At 40.1% G+C, this 24,219-nt stretch overlaps 1 protein-coding gene across 1 annotated transcript in view; it reads right to left on the bottom strand.

The window, feature by feature from the left end:
• GPC6 (glypican 6) overlaps nucleotides 1-23,182 on the bottom strand; it is a gene marked incomplete at its 5' end in the record, with an annotated part of 732,861 nt that extends 709,679 nt beyond the window's left edge. The window contains one exon of the mRNA XM_038143686.1: nucleotides 22,642-23,182. Coding sequence (XP_037999614.1) covers nucleotides 22,642-23,182 — 541 coding nt within the window. The remainder of the gene's footprint in view (nucleotides 1-22,641) is intronic.
• Between the last annotated feature and the right edge of the window lie 1,037 nt (nucleotides 23,183-24,219).

Below are 24,219 nucleotides of genomic sequence, written 5' to 3'. Positions count from 1 at the left end.
AATCACCAGATAGTTTTATATTTTATTTTAGCAATACTGTCTGCTGTACGCATATCTTGGAGTAAAACATCTAGTTCTGATTTAGTTCTGCCTTTTCAGGATGTCTCTGCTTATATTCAGTTGTATGTGATTATTTGGATTAAGGATGGAAGCTAAAGGGAAGAACACATTAGGGTGTTTTTTATTTTGTTTTGCTCTGTTTGTTTGTTTGCTTGCATTTTTGCCTCTAGTATGCTCCTTGAAATCTACTGGGGCAGCAGCTACTACAATTATGTCAGAAGACAGGGGAGGGAGAAAAGAGAAGATGAAATTACTTCAGCAGTCAGGGAAGGCACAAATGGAATTAGATGTGGGCAGCGCACACATTTTAGAATTGTAATTTGAAATTAAGCCTTCAACACAAAAGTTCTGCTTCTGGGAAATCCATCTGAGCTAGCAGTTTCTGTGGAGATAGGTAAAATTATGAAGGAGGAGCATCTGTTGCCATTGAGTGACACCTGTTACTGACAGCGCATTGCTGGCTGGTGCAAGGTCATGGTACTACAGATAGAAGCTGCACGACATGCTGCAAACTTCACTATAATGAAAAACGTTCCCAAGAACACTGAAAACAAAAACTTAACAAGACTGGAAAAAAAAAAATAGGAAAAAAGCTTCCCAAGCAGATAAGGGAAAAGTGGTAATCAGTAATACAGGAGAGTTTTGTACTCAGTCAAAGGTATTAGGTGAAGGGGGATCACAATATGGTATGTCTCCTAAACCTTGCCAATTGCTCATCTCATGTAATTCAATCACAGATGTAACATCATTAAACAGCAAAGAGAAGGAGATAAGCCAGGATTCTCCCTCTCTTGGAATTTTCAAGGAAGTTCTGAATTCTGCAGTACAATATCTAAAGCAACCCTTGGAAGGAAACAGAAATAATAATAAACTACTCAATAGTAAACCAAGAGTCTAGTCTACTAAATCTTTCCAAGAGAAACATTTAAAATAAATGAATACTTTATCTTTCAACTTTGAAGAACTGTTCTCATTTTCATGGAGTGTTTAAAATAAGTCTGTGTCCCATATGAACCTGGCACTTGAATACACTTACAGCAGTACTTCAGCAGCTGCCACTTGATCTGAACAAACTGTGGCTTTCCCCTCTTCAGAAGAGCTCAGACATAAACCAAACATTCGTATTTCAACTGCGCCTTGCCCAGTCTTTCTGCTGACAAGTCCACTCCACAGGCAAACTGTGTGTTCATATTAGTTGTCTCTTGGGCCCTCAGTGACAAACACTCTTGCAACAGAATAGGCTCATGGAGAAGAGGACCTGTGAGTCAAATTCCAAACCATCCTCTGCATGAATTTATGGACCTGAATCCAAGTCCAATGCTCAAGAGAATCAAACTCTACACCAGGTGTTTGGGTTTTTTCTCTGGTAAATGTCCTCCAAGGGTTTCTCCTAACCTTGCTAGGGCAAGAGAGCCGTAGTGTATCCAGGGGTGCTGTTTAGGGTATCACTTGAAACTCCAATCCCAGCAACAGTCAAAGTCACAGAACACTTCAGTGTGCATCTAATCTCACATTTTTCAATGAATGCCATCATATTTCCTGTCCATATTAATACAGTTCCATTAAGCTGCTACTGCATGAATAGCAGGAAAATTCATCAAGTACAAAAGGTCCATAAAGGACTTTTTAAAAGGAACCAAGATGTGTTTTGGGCAGAACAAAGACCACAGGGAAACAGATACAGAGTGAATTTTATACAGAAAGCTGACATGGCAATAAGAAAGTCTAAATTCAGGCACCTGCACTGTAACTTTCACATGCATCTAAGGAGTCTTGTTTAAACATAATGAAGAAAGTTAGGAAAGGAAACATTCATACAAAAAAACCCCATACGCACTGTCCTGCACGTATTTGCATCACAATGGTGGATGGTATAGGTTTAGTGTGAACAAGACTGGGTAGTGTTCAGCCTGTAGGACAAAAGCTGTTGTATTTTTTTTGCCTAACTTAGAAAGTGCTTAGTGAATATAGATGAGAGTTGTAGCTACAAAAATGAGAATCTCATGAGTATCATGGCAAGACCATTTCCATGGAGAACTGCTTGGTAGCATTCTTCCTCCTATAGGTCCCTGTATCTCAGCCAGAGTTTCACAAACGATTCTCCATTTACATTAATCACTTCCTGGTGTCCAAAAACAGACACAATAGAGCCTGTTATGCAGAAGATCTGCTTGGAGACTGCAGCTAAAGCCAGTTAGTGATACTCTGAAAATACAAAGTGCTAAGTACTTTTACAAAATAAGTTGAGCATCTGAATATTTAAAAATGCATTTCTTTCTCACATGTAAAAGAAAAATAATAGCTCAGGACAGATTATGAAAATAAAAATATTTAATTAGGTTTCTAGATATAGTAGCTGTAACAGAAGAGGCTATGAGAATATTTATAGCTTATCTTCAGAACAGAATTTAAATAAGATCTAGTACACAACAGAGAAAATAATTGTCTAAGTGCAATAAGTGATCCTGTATGAGGATTTGTGCATGAGTATACTCCTAGGACTGTCTTTACTCATAGGCAGCCAAACAAAGCTCCTGCAATAGTCGTAATTATCTAGATTTTTAATGTTTGATGTTACAATTCTAAACTTCTAGTAGTAAGCTAGCACATCGTCTTTTTTTTTTCCTTGATTTTAGCTACAAGCTAGTATTTTTTGGTGTTTTAACTAGAAATATATGCTACAAATGCTGAGATAATCAGAAAGTAATGGAAAAAGTACATGACTTAAGTCTGCACTATTCCATACTTGATTTATTACAGCCTTGACATAAGAAATAGGTATTTTTAAAGTAGTCTCTGAATGAACCCTGTTTTCTGGGAGGGAGAAACAATATCTAAACTGACAGTGAGACAAGATTTACCAAACAGCTTTTGAGAGAACATGCTAGAAAACAGGAGTTAAATGCTAGTAACAATTTAGCAGGTTTACTTAGCAGTCCTAGTACAAGATCAAAGTATTTGTTTTGCACTAGCCCAGTGATTACAAACAGCTGAATACAAGTGTGGGGAAGGGTGTGGTACAAAAAAAAATTAAAAAAAAATAAAAAAAGAGGATTTTGCCTATTTTTTATTGTTTAATTTTTTTGGTAATATTATCATGTCTCTCTAAAACAACAGTCAAGAGCTGGATTAGCACAAATGGGGTGCAATCCCATCACATCCTGCCCAAGGGAGGATAACTCATCAGAGGGGACTGAAGTAAGAGGTGCTGCACAGCTGCTGCCTACACTGCCTTGCTGTATTTTATGACAGAATCACTATGAACAGTATTTATATCACCTACTTTTAGACAGCTAATATGAGCTTTCAGTGCCTCAAATTTAGGCATCTTTCTGAAGCAGAGTGATTCTGACTACCTCTGCTGAGGACCCAGACTCCCCCTGTAGCTAAAGGAGAGAAAGCTTTGAAGAAATTCATGCTTGCACCTACAGAAGCAAGCAGAGCAGCTCAGTGGAAGCAACTCCTTAGGGTAATGCATGGCTGATGAGAAGCTGACATCCACACTACACTTATTAAAGGGTTTGGATTTATTTTGATCTGGGACTAGGAATTTTTGATTATCTGGAAATGGGTGGAGCACACTGTCTGGTTGCCCCCAAAAAGTCCATCTTGTGTTCTCCAAGAACACTTTATAATGTGAATCCAAGCACAGCAACTAGAGACAATGGGGAGTTTTACTTCAAAAGCATGTACCCAATTCATACCAAAATGCTAATGCAGGTATGTTCCCTGAATGCTTCCAGGGAATGATGTAGAACATCTTAATTAGAAGTCTTCCCTTCTCCATTTACTACAAGTTTACTACAACAGGAAAAAAAAAAAAAAAAGAGACATATTATCTATTTTCTTGTCATGTACTATAATAAGAAAAAGAAAACATAAAGACCATAGAAATCTATATATTTCCAAGGGAAACTGCAGGATATCCACACACACCAGAATACCAGGCTCATAAACCTGATTAAGCAGATGCCTAAATCCAGCTGCATTCAAAATGACAAACACTTCTTTTTGAGTAATGAACATAGACAGGAGAATAGCATCCTTTCTTATGGCTAGCAAGTTGAAGTTTCTGCCTCAAAACAGCCAATACAATTGCTTGGAGCAGGGGAGCTATTTTTTTATGGGGTTTTTACAGAAATCTGGGGGTTCTTAAAAACTTCCTCAAATTGCTTTCTAAGATTTTAGTATCTAAATCCTTCACAAAATCCTTCTAGGACCTTTTGGAGGTCTGCATATTCATAATTTCTGTATAAGTGTCTTACTGGATTTGCATGCAATAAAATACCTGCAATGCAGCCTTCACTTCTGAGTAGATCAACACCTTTCACTTCACTTGCCCTTTTGTTTGCTAGAATCACACATCACTTCATATGCTGAGACCTTCTGATGTCACATATATAGTAAAAAAATACTGTTTCACAAATGATAGCAAATTAACAGCTTTGCTTTAATCATCTCTAGATAGATAGATTGAGGGTCATATATATATAAATATGCACCTCACAAATAAGATATAGACTTCTATCTTTCATAAATCCATTACAAGTTTTTCAAGTATTTGGGTATCTTAACACCTTAAGAAGGTGTAAAAAAAATTCCCTAAACGATCCTAAAATGGAAGTATCTTGGAGCCTGGCTCTTTGATCTTTCTCACATAGTCACGTTCTTTTCTTAGCTGAAATATATATTGTAAATCAAAACCTTTAAAATTGTCTTTTCATTATGGGATCATGAAGAATTTATATTTCACAATTTCAGTCCTTGAGAAATGTACTTGCTTGAGAGTGACTAATTATGAAAATCAAAGCAACAGCAGGGAATATTTACTGAAGGAACTAATGACAACTATGAAGTTCAAACACTAGGAATACTGTCAGAAATACTCCAACAACCACTTGTGCCTTGTGAAATTTTGAAAGCAAATAAAATTATACAGAATTCATGTGCAAAAAATGCAAAAAAAGATTAAAGACCCACATCTGAAGGGAAGCTGCCACATGACATTTCCTTCACCTCCACTTCCCTCCACAGGCTGCTGCGCGTTGTTATGGAGCACCTCTTCTCCCTCACTCCCCTCTTCATTACCCATTTACTTTCCTTTTGATCCTATCGCCAATGGGCTTTCAAGTACATTTCTTTCTGGATCCATCCCTTTTACTTGTCCCTAGCACCATACAAAAATACAAAGTATCTCTGGTTTTATCAAGACAACATCTCAGCCCCAATTCACAGACTTCTCTCTCCTGTTTTTTTATCCACCTCTGGTTCTGTTCACAGTAAGGTTTTTCTACCAATATCTGCTCATGAGTTATAGTGTAAGGAATAAGTTTTAAGCAACAGTCATCACAACACCTGGTTCACTAAGTGTATTTGTTTCATTTATGTCCAGAATCTGCATCACTGGTAACCACCGACCACCTTCTGTAAAGAATAAGTAAGTGGATTTTTCATTTTTAAATAAATTATTTCCTTGCTCTACAGCATGATGCCAAAGAAAAAACTCCAGGCTGTTCTGTCTACCTGAGTTACTAAAATAGCTGTATCTTGACCATGTGCGGTTTTTATATCATGATTATAAATGCAAATTAGTCATGGGTAAAAACAGTGGCAAGGACTACCACCACTATTTACATACAGGATCATGAACAATTTATATTTCACAAATTCAGTCCTTGAGTCCTTACCACCATTTAATGTTTACCCCAGAATATAACATAAGAATAATCTTGCTGATATAATACTTTTCACATCAGGTTATCATCACAATGTGTTACTCTGTAAAATTATATTTTATTTACACTGTTAAAAAAACTGTTTTGGTGTTTCCTTCCTAATTTTGGATTCATTCACTGCTACTAAAAGCACAGGTAACATAAAAAATATCAACAAATAAAGTTTGTGCCTGCTGGCCATGTGCAGGCCAGTAAAGGAGATTAGAGCAGCAGTAAATATATCAGTAAGCCCTGTAGTGCCACACACTATGTGCTTCCTCAGTCCTGATTTAGGCTGAAGTTGCATTTACCTCTGCTGTTCCACACTTTTAGGTAGCAGTAACTTATTCCATGCATTACTCTGAAACTGTACCTTTTTAAAAATTATTTATTTAATGAAAAAAACCTTTTTCTCAAAGCCTGTGTAGCTGTTAAAATCAAAACACAACAAAAAAAACAAAACACAACAAACAAAAAAGCCAAATCTTTGGCAATTTCACATTAATTTTGTATTTGGATTTCATTATGTTGATTCCTTTTCAGTGCTATTCGATAAGATGAAAAAGCTACTGGCAATGCTAAATGTCCCTACAGTAAACTTTCTGGAGTAATTATGAAATAATGACATTAAAAAGTGAAATACAGTATCACACTTTTCATCTTAAGACTCAACATCATGGTAAATGGTAGATAAGCAGTGCTTCTCTTGGAGTTAGCTTATATTTGCTGCAATTCTGTCAGGCTTCAGTCTGGAAGACTGTCATTTTTCATTCCCATATTCTGATGTAGATTTTGACTTTTCTGAGTATAGCAGAATGGCAAAGGCAGTGCTTTTCAGCACATCCCGCCACTTCTATCTTGTGGCTGCTTTTTTCTTGTTTTGCCCTTTTCCTGTATTCTTCCCAAAGTGCTGGTGATTGAGAAGCAAAAATACATCTGTACCGCTGTATTTCTCCCTCCCCTAAAAGTGAGAAAGAAAAAGTTCAATAAACCTCTCAGTCCTAACATCTTTATTTGAAGTCATGTCCTACACCCAAATCCAAACCAATCCAATACCTTCTTCTACTCCATACAGTATTAAATTACTTCACAAGGCAACAGGTGCTGTTACTCAATGTAGGTCAGGTCAGGCAGGGCATCCTGACCCACCTGGGCCACACCACATCATTGGTAGGTGGGCTGCAAGGCACTGGTGCCTGGAGTGCAGCCACCTGAGATGCCAGGGGAAGCTCATTACAGTAATGACTCGTACGAAGGGTATGGATTTGCTGGAGCACATCCAGAGGATGGCCATGAAAATAATCACAGGGCTGGAACACCTCTCCTGTGAAGACAGGCTGAGAGACTTGGGGTTGTTCAGTCTGAAGAAGAGAAGGCTTCATGGAAAACTTAGAGCAGCCTTCCAGTACCTAAAGAGGGCCTACTGAAAAGCTAGAGAGGAACTTTTTACAAGGACATGAAGCAACAGAACAAGGGTGGAATGGCTTTAAACAGAAATATCGAATCTAATCTAATGTAGCATTAGATTAAATTTTAGGAAGACATTCTTCATTGTGAGGGTGGTGAGACACTGGAACAGGCTGCCCAGAGAAGCTGTGACTGCCCCATCCCTCCAACTGCTCAAGGCCAGTTTAGTTTGGAATCTGAGCAACATGGTCTACTGGAAGGTGTCCCAGCCCAAGAAAAGGCAGGCTGGAACTAGATGTTTTTTATGGTACCTTTAAACACAAAAACATTCAATGATTTTTTAATTACTCACCTCACAGGAGAGTGAGGGGACCACAGTGAAGCTGTTGCCATCTCCTGCCTGAAGCTCTCACAGAGACAGATGCCCCACCTGCTGGCTCACGAAGGATGCCTCTGCAGTTCTTGTGAGTACAGGAGAATATTAGCAGAAAACTCCCGGGGCCTCTGCTGTAGCAGGAATAGGGATGGACAGCTAGTGGTTTTCCTTTTTTAAAAGGAATTCCACAGGGTTTAACTTCCACAGTCTAGGAATAAAATACTAATTACAGATGAGCTGTAAAATTAGAGTTTGTAAACAAGATTCTGATACTGTCCAAATTTAAGTAAAATTGCTTCGTTAGCACATGCAAAAATTAAAAAAGATTACTTTAGTTATTATGTCTTTTGTTCCAGCAGATATTGCAAAACTCAGTCTGTGTTTCTTTACTTTTACATAGCTCTGCAGAAGCAAAGTTGTGTGCTTCATACTTTTGCTCCACAATGCTTTGCTCCTTCTCAAAGACTGGACTCCTCTCTGTATCCCCAGGAGTTTCTTACATACAGCATAACTTTCAAGAAAATTATCTGCCAAAATAAATAGTACAGAAAATAAAATTCTGGGCAAAGAAAGAAGTCCTGGCCCTTCTAAAATCCAGCAGTCTTGACAGGCTTTAGTCAGAAAGTGCTCCAAGAAAAGGCTGACAGAAAATTCACTGAAAGGAGGCTAAATCCTAAGTATAAGAAGACCACACTAAATGACATCTTCTTTTCAGTAACTGGCAGATAAAACTACAGTCTGAAGTTGCAGAAGCACAATACTGAGAGCAATTTTAAAAAAGCAGGAGGGGAAAGGAGAGGGAGGCCAGCCAGGGCCAGGACATGGACGTACACCAAAAAAAATCCAACAAAAAGACCAAGCAACTGGGAAAAAGTAACATGGAGTGAAGCTGTTGGAAATCTACTGTCAAGTCATCTTTATAATAAAGCAACACAAATTAAATACTAACTCCTGGGAAGGACTAAAGAAACAATAAAGGTAAAAGAATTCTAGTAACCTAGTCAGTGAAAACAAGAGGACACTGAGTCAGCTACTCATGAGTGCCCAAGAAGAATGATTTCTTGATGAGATTGTTGTATCTGATATGAAAAAAAAAGAAGTCAAAGAAAGAAACGCTTCCTCCAGCATGCTGTGCACATGGAACAGGGTAATTCTGTACAGAGGTAAAGGACTGCTGACAGGATGTTCACAGAGGTAAGAGCATTTTGAGACTGTATCAAGCTCTTTGAGATGTGCTAAAGGGGGGATGCAGAGATGCTGAAAACCTAGTGGATGTTCAGGGAAGGACTAAAGGAAGAGAAAGACAAGACACTAAGGGGAGGGACTTTCAGAAAGACATCACACAGGACTGCTGCAGTTGTTAGTCACTCACAAACACACAGTCAGATAAGTGATAGAAGTGTCACGCTCACTTTTGAGTTCAGTACAATTGTACTGAACTGGATTGTACTGTTCAGTACATATTGTACTGAACTGATACTAAGCCCCTATAAAATGACCGCAAAATTCTTAGAAAGAGAGTTTTTATCCTGGTTTTATTTTCAGAATTGATGGCAACAAGGAGAGAATTCATACTGAAAGTGAAAGTAAAAACCAATCTCAGAAAGCCTTGTAAGTCCACTCATTAGCATTCCACCAAATTTCCACCTCCTGTGTCACGGTTATGTCTACGTAACTGCACAAGAAATGCTTCTTCAGTTCCTACATCTTCCTTCATCAGAGTTCTGAAGCAAGCTGAATGTAGATATGCCCCAATTTTCCAAGCCCACTCTGCATCCTCCTTTCTCTCAATATCAAATGTATTATTAGTTCTGTCTTTTATTGCTTTTCTCATTTTGTTGTTACACTGCTCCTCTGAAAATTGCTGTGTAAGTCTTGAATGAATATAATATCCTGAATTAATATAATGTCATAAATGAATGAGAATATAATGGTGTTAATCACAAAGGAAAGCTGTTCTCATTTATTTTAACTGTTCCCTGGAACGATCTTGCCAAAATGCTTTTGGTCTTGTTAAATTTTCATTTTAAGTACTTACTTCATTTCGTGTTTATATACTGCTTAAATTGATGTTTGTGTTGTTTTTCACCTGAGAAGACATTTGAAAAGGAGGAAGAACTCACTTGCAAGGGTCAGCAGTGTATAATTTATAGAATAATCATGTTATGTACATGGAATTCATCAGAACCTAATTTCCTTAAATTTCATGATATTTGGAACACCTCTTGCATTTTTGATGAGCAGCCCAATTAAAAAATAATGAATCTGTTTTTTTCTAAAACTGACTTATTATCTTGGTGGTTTCCAACAGCAACCTAGAGCTCAGTTTTATATCAAATTATTTTGTGCCTGTTGGCCAGCAATACCTTTGCAACCTTCTAAGGTGCTTCAAAAGTCAAACAATTTCCCCAGGAGAAAGTTTTCAAGCTGCTACTATTCCCAGTACCAAGTTTATATCTAGGCTCATAAAGAAAATAAAACTTGTACTGGAAACAGACAGAACCCACAGGATGTTCAAGACCTCTCTCTTGTACCTTAACCTTAGTGGAACACCTTAGGAGAACAGCTTCTTCTTTAGCAGATAACACTAAGATTTCTGCTGCTGACTCTCCATGGGACGTTATTGTTTGTTTTTACAGTATTACTCCTAAAATATAAATATTCCTTAAAAAAATATATATTTATAGAACACAAAATGTTAAACCCCTCGTGAGGGTATAGAAGGAACTGTTCTGCACCTCCACCCACTCCCACTAACAGGAAAATAAAAACATCTTCCAGGAATGTTTTCTGTTTCACGCACATGTTTGAGGAATGATCAAACCATTTTTGGAACTACAGCCTATCCAAAACTCAACTTCAACAATAATCATGTGTACTTCCAATAGTTAACAGTGATGTGCTAAAAAACAGACACAAAACAAAACACCCTCTCTGTCTCAACGAACACAGAATCATAGATTCATGGAATTATTTGGGTTGGAAGGGACCTTGCAAATTATCTAGTTCCAACCCCCTGCCATAGGTAGGGATACTTTTCAGTAAAGCAGGTTCTTCAAAGTCCCATATAGCCTGACCATGAATGCTTCCAGAGATGGAGCGTATGTAACACTCCTGGGCAACATTTTTCAGTGCCTCACAGTAAGGAGTTTCTCCCTCATACCTAATCTAAACCTATACTCTTTCACCTTAAAGCCACAGCCCCTTGTCCTATCACTGCATGCATATTGTAAAACATCCCTCTCCACTCCCACATTATTTCTTGTTATTATGCGATACTATTTATGTACAGTGGAATTGCTTCAAAAAGAAGCAATGTATCACATGCATCCCTCCAAAAAAACTGCCTTGAAGATGTTGTCTCAAAAGGTGGAGGGAGGACTCAACTCTCTCACCCATCCATCAGCAAGCATCACACAAAGGGTTTTTTTCCTACATCACATTCACTGGCTGATTATTCAGTTATTCTGACTAACTTCCCTCATGCATTGTATCCTGTTGCTTAAGTACCCGTATGAGAAATTATCCTGCAAGGCAGGAAGCTGCCTAAAATAAGGGACTGTATCAGTAAAAACAGTGACGGCCTAAATCTTTGTGGAAGCAATAAGTATTTCAGCAATGACAAGTAACTTTAGAAACTGAATTATCTGTTATATTTTTCTTCTTTTGAAACGGGGATGTATGTATGTGTCTGTGTAGCGTAAACGAGAAGTGGTGTGGATAGAATGGAAAAGAAGGATTTAGAAGAGAGAAGTTCCCCGTAAGGAACTGCGAAAATGTTCAGAATATATTCTATAACTCGTCTTTGCAAATTAACTCCTCACTGTTGAAAGACATGCCTGCAGCTCACTTGTAAAATTAGATCGACCAAGACACTTTTTCCTCAAAAATTTGTTTGAATATTTTGTTCCTGTTATATCTAATGCAACCTGATAAGTTTCTTTGCTCCAAAGGGTTCCAATGATTAGCACTTGCAGATCACAGCAGGGTGAAATAAAAATGAGACAAATATTTGCAGAATAAATATTGGTAATGTTTACAAATTTGCCTTTCATATGAGCGTGTCAAAAATACAAATATGTATTAATCAGAAAATGTGGCTGCTAGCTGTTAGTATCAACTTCCCAAAATGCTTATTGTTGAAAATTTTAAATGGCTCATGTCATATTTGCCCATTTCAACTGATTAGGATTTTGTATCTCTGTATCTCTATATCTCTACATTGGATTTACATAAAGGTATAGAAACCTTAATATCCATTTTGAGAAGTTTTATTTTGCTACATCAGTCCTTTTGTCTTATGACTCATCTAAATAGTCACTGGATGCAACAAGCTGATCAGCTCCAAACATCAGGCAAGTCACAGAATGGAACAAAAAGATGAGCACTTAGGTAACAGCCATTAAAATGATGATGATCCTAATTTTCCAATGCCATTATTCTTTCTAGAAAGGTATATTGTCTGTGCTGTACAATAAATGTAATAATGATGGTGAAAGGATTATAAAAATAACCTAAAAGTTTATAAATCAATAGCAAAGTGACACACATGATTTTTTAACCCTGCTGAAGTTTATGGACTGATATCAGATTTGTTTGGCATTACAGAATAACATCTGGATAAATCTACTCTTAAGTGTAGAGTTTGCTTCATCTTGAGTTGGCTTTTTGCTCTTCTTGCAGTCAAAAAGTACAGGGAACTTCTGTAGCATTTCCTCTTTGGTCAAAATCAGATTTAGCTGGAGGTCCATTAGGCATGAAGGTAACAGCATCAGTGATCATCCTGTCACTGAAAAATGGAAATTACTCTAGAACATTCAAAGCAGAAAAAAAACTACCAATGACAGGAAAATGATGCAACTATTCAAAAGACAATTGGACCTCACTTATAATCCAAATTTGTAATCCACTCATTATCCATAGCGTTACATACACCTCAGAACGTGATACAATCTCAGCAGACTTTTTGAATGGAAGGAGCTGTTTGGGTACAAGGGTTTATGAATATGTATATATGTATACACTGTGGACATAATACTCCATTATTATTATTCCGGTATTCCTCTAGGCTGAAGAGACAGAATTAGTCTGTTGGGCAGACTGTGAGAGGAGCAATTTAAATACATTCATCAGATACAAAAAGCTTTACTTCATCAGTGATCTGTATTTATGTGTATAAGTATTTGCCAGCAACCAGATTTTGGTATAAGAGGTGGAAAGAGTTTGTGGTTTGGCCAGTTTCTGTACTGTGCATAGACTGTGTTTTAGACAATGATTTACAGTGTCCAGCTGGAGCTGCTTTAAAAAAGCAAACTCAAACTGTAAATTACTAATTAACAAGGTACAAAGATGCATCCACAAACAATCCATCATTTACTGTTAAATCTCACCAGGATATGAAGCTGGCATCTTTTAGAAGGACAACTAAAAAATAAGTAGCAGATTTATTTGTATTATGTTTGATGTCTATGTAACAGAGAAAGGTTTGAACAGTACATACATAACTATGATATTATGGTTTTGTAAGTCTCATGAAGAAATACTGACACAAATGTAAAACGGAACCTCTTTGGAGACAGGACTGTTCCTTCCTTGCATTTCTTCAGTGCTTCTCACAATTAAATTGCAATTATAAATTTTGATCATTTACTGCTCTATTTACTTTTGTAAAAAAAAACTCTCCAATTAATCCTAAATCAAATTCCTCTACCAGCTGCATTCAATGGAGGCAGATAGGCAAAAATCAGGTTTGGGAGGGTGGAGGGGTCTTTAACTCAAAAAATCTAAAAACAGAAGCATACACATGCCTCAGAGCCAATCTGACTACAATCAATTCACACACGGCTCTTAGTATGCTATCTCAGTAGTTAAAGAAGAAAGAGGCTTTGGAGTTCTCATTTAAAGAACAGTACAGGACTTCTGAAGATCAGCTTTAAGAACAAGCTAATCACTGTTTCAGCATTCAGTTTCAGGAAGTCCTTTCTGGAAGTCCTTCCACTTCATCAGCCATGCTGCATGGCAAAGACAGGTGTTTGTCTTTAATCAGTGAATATTAGCTATGTTCCAGGTATTCCATTAACAGTGCTTATTGCCAGGCCATAGTCACCACAAAAACATCTCTTGCAATAATAATGGTCAAGGAATACTGCTCCTGGTTGTTACCAATTCAATAAATAAACAACCCCTGTGCCATTTTTTTAATGCTTTCATTTTTAAATTAGATTTTGATTTTCTGCACAAAACCACCTAAACCTCTAGGTCAAGCCAACACGACTTATTTTGCAATTTTGATTTGTGTTACCTGTCCTGCCTGTTTTATTTTGCAACAGGACTGCTTGACAAGGATAGACTCCTTCACAAAATAAAAACTGTTTTATTAAGGAAAGTTTTACTGTGAGTCGGCATCAAATTTTTGAAACAGTTTTAAATACATGCATGCTATGCCAAGATTGGACCAGATAAGAATACTGTAACTCAAAATGCCTCTAACTGGTTAAAGGAAAAATGGCCTGAGTGAGAAACTGTTCAATAGGTATTTTCCATATTTCTCTGCAACAAAGATAGTGCTGACAGATTAAATTATATATATCTATTCTCATCCAAGGAGCCTAAATTGCTTATATGCCGTTTTAACTTAAAGTTGTAAAGCCAAAAGCTAATATCAGAGAACTAAATATTCATATTTTGTGTTTACTCTATGAATCAATTCTGCGTAACTAAAGAAGATGAAGTTGCTGTTTGTATTCACAGCTCCTTTCCCTCTGAAACAGATAGAAAACAGATCAGGCTGAGCCACTGGACACTGCTGTTCATCAGCCCTTGCAGCCCTTGCCTCTGATTTGTCACTTCATTGTTCACACTTCTTAAGGACAAGCACTCATTTAAAAACAAGGTTACTTAGAAACTGGAAGGCATTTAGAAATTGTTCAACATCTGAAGTCTCACGGCTGACAACTGGATAGTTAGGACATACAAAGAAGCATTTTGCCACTGCTTTTAACTATCTCTATTTCTGTGCTACTGTGAGCACAACTGTAAGGTCAAAGGTGTACAGAGTTGGGAATGGGCACCCTCAGGTGTAGAAAAGATTTGAAACATGAAAACAGTGATAAATAACAGTATACAAACATGAGGTCTAACAACCTCATCCATTTGCCTCCTAACCCCCAAATTCAACATGCCATAAAATCAGCGGACATCCACTAAACTGACCACATTAACTATCACACACTGACATGATAACAAATAAGAGTTTCCCTAAGGTAGTAACATCCTTTAAGTACTTTTCCTCATCCCAGGCAAGTGTTCAGCTCCATCAGTTTTGGAAAACAGATGACTTTGCTAGTGTGGCTTGTAAAGTTGATGGTGATGCAGTTAGAAAACCAAGAACAGAAGTGGAGATAATAGCCAAAAATGTTCAGCTTCTAATAGTTTCTTCTGAACTATACTGCTAAGACCACTATACTGCTGCCATGCTGTGTTTCAGTGACACATGAGAAAAGATGGACAAACTTTCTCTAGCAGTTTCAACAGAATTGTAAGACATCTACCTGAAGGACACCAAAAGATTGTGAGCCCCATGCTCTCATAATGACTTCAGGTATTCCCACATACCATCTTGAGCAACTTCAAAGTTTTTGGTGTATTTCCTATCAGGTCAGCTTTCCAGTTCAGGTCAGCATCTCAGAGCAACATTTCCTGAAGATGGGAAACCTGAATCCTGAACTGAAAAGAGCTTACAGGAAATGTACACAGGATATGACAAGAGCCTCCTTGGCCATGTGACCATCAGGCATCACTGTTGTACTTTTGGCAGGATAGTGCACATAAAGATCTGGTCCCCACTGTTATGCTTCACTACTTAAAATATAAATCCTGTTTAAGAAAGCCATTTTAGTTTCCTGTATTAATTACTGCTCTCAAAGACAAACACCAAGGTTGTAAGGGATACCAACAATAACTCAAAAGCCATCCACAGACATTTGACCTGAGAACCACAGTGAGGCATTTACAGACTGTATTTTGCCAGGTCTGGAGTACTTCCACATACCTCCACAGTTCTCCAGCCACAGCAGTATCCACGTACATTCTCCCACTATAGCACATCACAATCTGATACTGAGATGTACGAAAGCCTCACCTCATGCACTGACTTCTCTCCAAGGCCAACTCATACAAATGACAAAAAATGATCCTACAGTCCCTAGCATGTTAAAAATTCAATACACAAGCCGGGGGACATGGCTAAAAACATCAGATAAATATGTTGCTACCATTATAAACACATCAAGAGCTGCGCAGACTGGCAAAGAAACTTTCTGGCAAAAGAGAAGTCTAGCTTTTGACTTACAGGGCAGATTATGGGACCTACTGCTTAGTCAAGCATCAAGCTTGAACTAATTGGACTTCCCAAACAGTAGGATTAGCATGGTTGACTTAGCCTTCGATCTTTCAGACATCTATGAAGTGAGTCCTGTGTAGTTTTTATTGTGCCTAATGTTTGCATTCAGGTGTTGGTCACATGGGCCCATAAAACAAAGTTTCAACCTGGTTTGCAAGTGCCTGTTCTGGTAATGCGCAACTTCTCTAGCTCTGTCAGTCCTTAAATGTGACTTCGCAGCCACTCCAGGTAAAAGCTGTGACCTTACCTCTGCATGCACATACATGCACACACAGAGATACTATGTGTTACTCTGTAAGCAAACTTATTTCATACGACTCCACAGCACCTGTTAAAAGCAGTCGACACTCTCACTTATTTTGGGGAGATTTGCCCTGCTATTTTAAACCCAACAGGTCAGTGAGCAGGTTCAAGGCTCCACTGTTTGTCGAGTGTCTGTAGAAATGCTTCTTTCAGGAGGAAAAAAAAACCAGCACGAGATGCTCAGTATCCTTTACATCTGCTGCTCAGCTGGAGACACTGTTAAAAGGTCATTAGAAGCACAAGGTGACAGACCTCACAGGCCAGGTGAGCTGGAGAGCAATTTGCTGTTTGCATTAGGAGTATCAGCCCTGGCTGCTTCTTTCTGGGGTACTGAAAGCAGAACCCTGAAAATCAGGACCAGGACAGGTGGCAAGCAGGTCTCCATCCCATCTCAGAGCTGGGGTTGTGCTGCAGACCCTCTCCCTGCACATTCAGGTTTCACAGTGGCTGGAGGGGACAGCAACCCTCCCAGCACGACCCACAAACCCTGACTTTGCCACAGAGACTGGCTCTGCTGGGCGGATGTCACAGTAGGACACAAATTGCTGTCACCTGTGCAGTCAGAGGGAACCTCTTTGGCAGCACCTGCCTCCAAATGCCACGTGTCTTGTGTGTTCCACAATTGCTCAACAGAAAAAAGTGCTGCTGTTCAACTTTGCTGGAAGGAAAAGGTCACATTAGCCAAAAGAAACTCGTCGGAGAGAGCTGATGGTCTCTGTGACAGCCTCCTATAACAAGAGCTAGCAATGTTCTTATTAGTGGAGCTCATTTTTTGTATGTGCGCTGGAGCTCTACAGCAATAGGTAGTGAAAAAAGCAAATCTTAGTTTCAGTAGGTTTTTAGGCCTTTTTTACATACAGAGGAATAAAGTGCTATGAATTTTACCAGCATATGTTTTCTTGCCATCTGCAACACATTTTAAATTCCTTTTGCATTTTATAATGTATTCTCTCTCTTTAGCATAATAACAATTTTGCCTTTAAACGCCAACCTTTATATCTGTTCTTAGGAATTTCTGAAGAATTGCTAATTCTTTTACATGTATTTAAACTGCTAAAATAATTATGGCTGGTAGCATGAACAGTCAAAACCACAGAATGTGGGTTCCCTTCACAGGGAGAGAGCACCCATTAACTAGATACAAAAGGGGGCATACAGTCATAGTTCACTAGAAAAGTAATTTCATTTTGCTAGTAATGGGAGTGCTGATACTTTGATACCATAATGGAGTTTTAAGCACCAAGCCTGTTATTTCAACTAGAAATTTTAATGTAATTATGCATTTTTACTTTACTAAGCAGAAAAGAAGATTAGTATGCATAGTTTTTTTCCATGTGTCATGGGGAATAAGACAGAGATCTCCAAGTGATGCTGCAAGATGCTCAAGTCATTCAAAAGAAGTGGCAGGTAGCAGTTTTAAAGACAAATTACCCAGAAAAGCTTTTATTGTTGATCGCTTGTTATAAGATTTGCCATTTGCAAGTAATTGTACATTCAGCTGAAACTGACCTTTTATGAGAGCCAAGTGGTAATATAAATGAAATGAATATATTCTTTATTGCAGTAATATAAAAAAGAATGGCCTGAGCTTTTAACATAGTGCTTGACCTCTGGTGTCTGAACACCACCTAATCTCAGGAGTATTTCACAACAGCATATGATGAAACAAGTACTAATACAGCTTTAGAACAGTTTAACACATTAGCACTTAGAAGTATAGAAAATATTATACTTTATGTTTTCTGATTATAAATCAGACTGGCAACAGAAAGAAAAGAGATTATGAGAGATAATAAACTGAAGTTCATAATTACATTAGTTATTAAAGCATTGCCTTTTCTATTTTAAAGTCTCTCTTTCCAAAATACTCTAGCATAAAGTCACACTGGGAAACTCCAGATGCTGAGATATAAAATTCTCATTCAAAATTGAATTATTTATAAGCATTAAAAACATGCTATTTCTTCTCAAAGACCCTGATCTTACAAACATCACCTTTAGGTTTTAGATGTGCATACGTAACTGATATTCCCTTTAATGGAATCAGTCACATACAAACCTATAAAGATGTACAGAAGTAACATCAAAGATAGGTCTTAGGAAAGCTGCACTTCCTCCCACCTACATGCACATGCCAATTTATAAGCATGCACCATGCACTCACAGCTGGAAAATAAGGGAGGCTATAAGGAGAGGTGACCAGAGAGACTCTTGATGCTGCAATTACTGCAACTGCTAACAGAGGTGAGAGGGGGTCACACACAATGTGGAGGATACAACTACATCAGAGTTCAAACAAAAAGGAAGTTTAAAGTTTACTTGAAATTCCATGTCCATCTTCACTGCCATCATGGAGATCAGGAGTGAATTAATGTCTAATGGCCCAAAACAGATTTCACAAATTTGCACTGAATATAGTATTTATTTTAGCAAGGCTATTTCTTTTTTAACACTGCTGAGGCAACCTCACAAGGTGTCTGTCTGTTAATCCCCATCTACCTCCTGGTCTACAGGCAATTTCTCCTCACAGCTCTCAGTGAGAGCAGCAGAGAAACAGTAAAAGAAGGTATTAATGAACAAGTACATGGATACAGACTCAGTTAAGAGGATTTTCCCTATTCTGTCAATCTATTACTGCATTTTAGAGTACAAAAGCAAAACATTCAGAAAGAATATCTTGGGAACATCTGACATGGACTAATAGCTCCATTGCATGGGTGACTACTGAGGTATTATTATTATAGTTGTTACTATTACCACTTAGGAGCTAAAAACAACTGTGTTATGGATGCTTGCTCTCTTCAGTCAACGCCTCTGTATTATGCCAGTATAAAGCCTATTCATCAAAGCACAATTTCAAGTGACTCCTGACCTTCAAAATGAAGGGTTTGGTTCTGCTTTCATTTCAGTCACTTTGACTATGGTGACTGTGCTGCCAGAATCTCGCCTCGTCCATCATCTGTGCAGGAGAGCAAAGTTCACATGCTTCTTATACAGCATGTAGAATTCAACATATTTACTGCTGGATGCTTTATCAGAACAGTTCTTGTTTTTATCTAAATAAACTATTATTCAGCAAATAGTAAAACCCCCCAGGCAAAACAAAAAACCAAATCCCAAGCAAAACCACAACACACAAAACCCCCACACCCTTCACCTTGGAAGTGGAAAGGCACAAAGCAGACACATCCACTACTTTACAGTCAGACACTCACTTTCATTCAGAAAATTCTGAGGCAAGGGCACAATCCAACTTTAATTTTCATGGCTTCCTCTAAGACGATGTAAGCTACTGAAGGCATGGCTGGAGTTAAACAAGTATTGCCAAAAGATATGTTTTATGATTTTTCTCTTGTGTGTTGACTTTCAAATTACAGATCTGCCTACACCAAAACGTTTCCTGCAAAGTCCTCAGGAGCTCCACTAACTCTCATATAAGCTGGATCATGGCAACCTGAGTCTCACAGTAGAATTCTTTTTAACACACGGGATACTCCACTTAAAGAGTAGCCCTGAGTAGCTCCTCTCAGAGAGGAGCCTGTTGCAAGGACAGCCAAGCACACACTGCAGACTCCTGCTACCCACCACCCTGCATGTGACTGATGCACAGAATTAAGTGCAGCAGCGTATCAAGTGTACTTCAAATTTTCTTCCTCTGCCCCTCATTCTGAGGTAAAGTTCATTTATTGAGGAGTTACTTTGCTAAGCTATATCAGGAAACAACTTTGTGTGCTGTACTCCAGTGAAGGTCACAGCACCAGAATGTGGTTATTAGACAAGACGTCAGAAACAGAAGGGTGGTTACAGATATGTTCTATAAAAGCACATGGCACAATTTAGCATTGTTGTAAAAGTACAGTGAACAACTGGAGTCACATTACTGCCAACTTCAACATATTTCACATGCAACAAAATACCGTAGGAAAACTCTTCCTTACAGAGTGAAAACTGACAACTTTTTTCATCTGTAACTTCTACCATCTCCGTGCAAAAGTGAGCGACAGTATAAATAACATTACAGAAGTTATCTAACAAGTCTCTTGCACTGCAGTTCCATTCAACAGAGATCCCTCTGAGTCCACAGCCTCTATAATTTGAACAGATTCTTCACAGCTCTTTACATCAGTACATACACACTTTGCCTCAGTACAAACACACTGTCTTCAGTTTACCATTTCAACAGTTGTAGCTAGAAAATAGCTTTTAAACAAATTACAACAAAAAACATGACTACTGTTAAATAAAAGCACATAAACCACACAGTGTATTACTATTTATCATATTATCAAGACATTGATGCAAAATCTTTTGAAAACAAAATGTTTGTTCACAAATATGACTGTAATAAAGTTCTTTGAACACCTTAAAACATGAGGCCTTTGATAGACAGAATGATGGAAAAAAGACAGAATAAAAAAAAAAAAGAAGAAGAAGAATAAAAAAGCTTCTCAAACCCATACACCTGTACATTGACTGCCTTAACTACACTTCCAACATCGCACCAGGTAGCAAATACAGAGCTTTAACAAGAGCCCATGCTGCATGAACACCTATTACCCCACCTTGCACCACCGTATAAGAACAACACACTTAGAAACACATTTTAAAGCAATCCTAGTCTTCCAACAACTAATTTGAACAGCTAGAAACAGAACTGCTCAAAAGTTGATACACCAGCTAGCAAAAAGGAATATGAACCACAAAAAACACAAACTACTTCAACAGGAAGCTCAGAAAAAATAACTCACACCCTCATAAATCATGTACTTAATCATAAAAGGATATTTACTTATAAAACTTAGCAGGAAACTGTGGAGTAATTTTGGATTGAACTACTATTAAATATTTAATTACTCTGAGTCTTTCTGTACTGATACATGTCAACAGAAACTTGTAAATGCTGGGCTTACTTAAAAATGGCATGTCAGCTTGGCACTGTACATTCAGAAAATATATGAAACAATAAAACATCTCAGTGAGCTGAAAGCAACAAGTGTTTACCCAAAGTTATTAGAAGTCTGAAATTTACTAGAATTTCTTTTTTTTTAATGTAACAGAGGATATCCTACCATTCTGTCTGAAAGCAGGTGGTGTAACAGTGAGTAAAGGGAAAGCATGACTGCATATTCAAAGGATCTGTGGCTCACAGGAGAGATTTCATGATTTCATAAAACTGATGAGCAACCTGAATATAAATTACAGGAAAAAGCACAGAAAGACCAGAGAATCAGTAAGCCTGAGGGATGAAGGTGCAACACGGAACAACCATCCCTGTATCTTTGTGAACTACAGCCTCGCTGTCCTGAGATTTTCTACATTTATCATTCCTCATGTAAAGTGCTAAATGTTACACAGTGAATAACTGTGGCATTATTTCACCTCAAGGAAGATAAATCTACTGCTTCCAACTTTCCAGAGGAAGCGAGCAAACCGAGGAGCATCTAATTCACTCTACAAATAGCAGGACCTAACAGCAAAGTGCCAGTGGCGAAGCATAAACCTTTTCTGAGGGCTCAAGCAGTCCGATTTAAGCAGCCCTGGCTCATATCTTCACGTATAATAGCTCTCTTTTTGCGGTACTCTCTGATTGCTAAATGAATTTCAGCCCCAAACGTATTTTTATCCATTCAGTCCTAAAGATGCAATATTGATAAGGTTGTATGGGAAAGTAGGGAAACAGAATTACAACAAAAAACTGTTCCCAACACCCTCGTAGGCGGATTGCGATATAACCTGTTGTAGGCATGTTTCAACAGACGGAAGAGCCAAGTTACAGGCTGCCGGGCGGGTGTGTGTAGATGTGCGTGGGTGCCTCTCCCCGGCAGCCGGTGCCTCTGCTCGATCCGTGCTGCGGCGGAGGCGCCCGCCTCCAAGGGGCGACCCTCCCGGCGGCGGAGGGGAGCCGGACTGCCCTCCTCGCCCTCCTCCTCCTCCGCCGCCGCCGCCTCCTTCACGCCCTGTGCCCGTGGGCAGAAGGGGAAGTTTTCTCCCCGGCACAGGGCGGCAGCGGGGACAGCCGCCACTGCGGACCTGCCCTCTGCCTCTCGCCGCCCGGCTGCAACTCTCAAGAAGTTTCAGCCGGCGAACAGAATACGCGGCTCAGCTTGCCTGCCTCCCCGTCATTCTCGCCTTTTTTTACTTACCCCCCAGCCCCTTAGTTTCTGTATTTATTTAATCTTTATCTACACGCACACACACCCTCCTCCGGGAAGCCCCCGGGTGCCACCCGAGCCGCTCCACTCCGCGCCGCGCCGCGCACACACCGCCGCGATCCCCGGCCGCGCTCCGGCGGGGCGTGCGCGCAGCCCCGCGGCGGCGGCAGCGCCGGCCCCGCTCCGCGGCCGCTGCCCGCTCCCCGCCGCGCCCGGCTCCGTCCTTACCTGCGATCTCCTGGTAGGGCACGCTGGCCAGGCTGAAGCCCTTGGCGCTGTACGCCTGCCGCACCTCGCCGCAGCTCCGCGCCTTGCCCTCGGTCCCCGCGGCCGGCAGCACCGGGCAGCAGCAGCAGCAGCAGCAGGAGCGGCGGCGGCGGCACCGGCAGCAGCGACCCCGCCAGAGCGCAGCGCCGCGCAGCCCCCCGCGCCGCCGGCATGGCGCGGAGCGCAACTCCCGCGCGGCGCGCAAGTCCCGCGCCGCCGCCTCCGCCGCTCCGCCGCGCCTCCGCCGCTCCCCCCGGCTGAGGGGGCGGCGGCCCGGGAGCCCCCCGGCTGCCCAGGCAAACTTTTGCGAGGCGGGGGGGAGATGGGCGCGCACACGCACACATGCGCGCACGGCGGGGGCAGGAGAGCGGTAGCCTTGTCCCTCCGGCTCCTTCTCCAAACGCAGAGCGCTCGCCCCACGCCAAAAGAAAAAAAAAAAAAGGGGGGGGGGGGAAAAAAACCCAACAAACCAAAACCACAAGCAGACACCCCACAACCGAAAGAAGAAAAGAAAAAAGGCAAATTAAAAAAGAGGGTAAAAATCTGTCTGTAGCTTCTGTAGCTTATGAAGATTAAAACCGCGGGCGCGTTGCTGCGAGCGGAGTCCCGGGGCAGCGTCAGCGCGATCCGCCGCGGAGCTGTGCCTGCCGCCTCTGCTAGGCTGGATGGAGACGGTGGGGAAAGCAGCCGGCGTGGGGATGGACTGGACAGCGGCTCGGAGCGTGCCTGTGTGCCTCTGTGTGTGTGTGTGTGTGGTGTGCGTGCGTGTGGTGCACTGGATGCGTGTGCCTGTATTTACGGGAGCCAGGGAAACCTCTGCTCCGCGCAGCGCTGGAGCAGCCTCCGGAGCCAGGCAGGGAGAAATCCTAGAGAGAAGACACTGCGAGGGAGAGCCGCACATGCATACACACACAGACGCACACACACAGACACACACACACAGAAACGTGCTACACATTGCATCGCCGAAATACAGAATACAGGAGCGAAAAGCAAATCCTGGCGTGGATCGCTGTTTGCTGGCAGAAGGAAGGAAAAGCACCCTCAGACCCGAAAACTTCCTCCTCACCACAAATCCAGCTGCTCCTAGACCCAAAATTACAAATTGCCTCCTAGCAAGTCGTCAAAAAGGTACTACTCCTCAGCAGTATTGCTCTCTGTAGTACCAGGGTTAGACTAGGCCCCTTAAATACTTTTTCCTCATTATTATTTTTTGCACACATAAATATCTGAGCTGACAAGTTAGAATGAGGATTAGTCCATTGTCTAAAGGAACGAGAAAAGGAAAGATGTTTCTATGCGTCACACAAAGAATGAGAAAACAAGAATGATAGTCCTTGACCTGGATAATTCCTGCCAACCTAGGAGAAGAGAGCAGGGGAGCAGAACCATAAATTTCCTTTCTGCAAATGAGCATCTGCAAAAAACTGAATGGGGGAAGCGAAGAAAATTCCTGCAAGGTGAATTGGTCTTGGGTTAGGGAGAGAGAAAAATATTCTGTAAAGTATTTGATAGCAAAATCCAAACTTACAGTTTTAA

This window comes from Motacilla alba, chromosome 1 (genome assembly GCF_015832195.1).
Source record: "Motacilla alba alba isolate MOTALB_02 chromosome 1, Motacilla_alba_V1.0_pri, whole genome shotgun sequence".
In the NCBI taxonomy this organism is placed as follows: Eukaryota; Metazoa; Chordata; class Aves; order Passeriformes; family Motacillidae; genus Motacilla; species Motacilla alba.
This window is presented reverse-complemented; position numbering and strand designations above follow the sequence as displayed.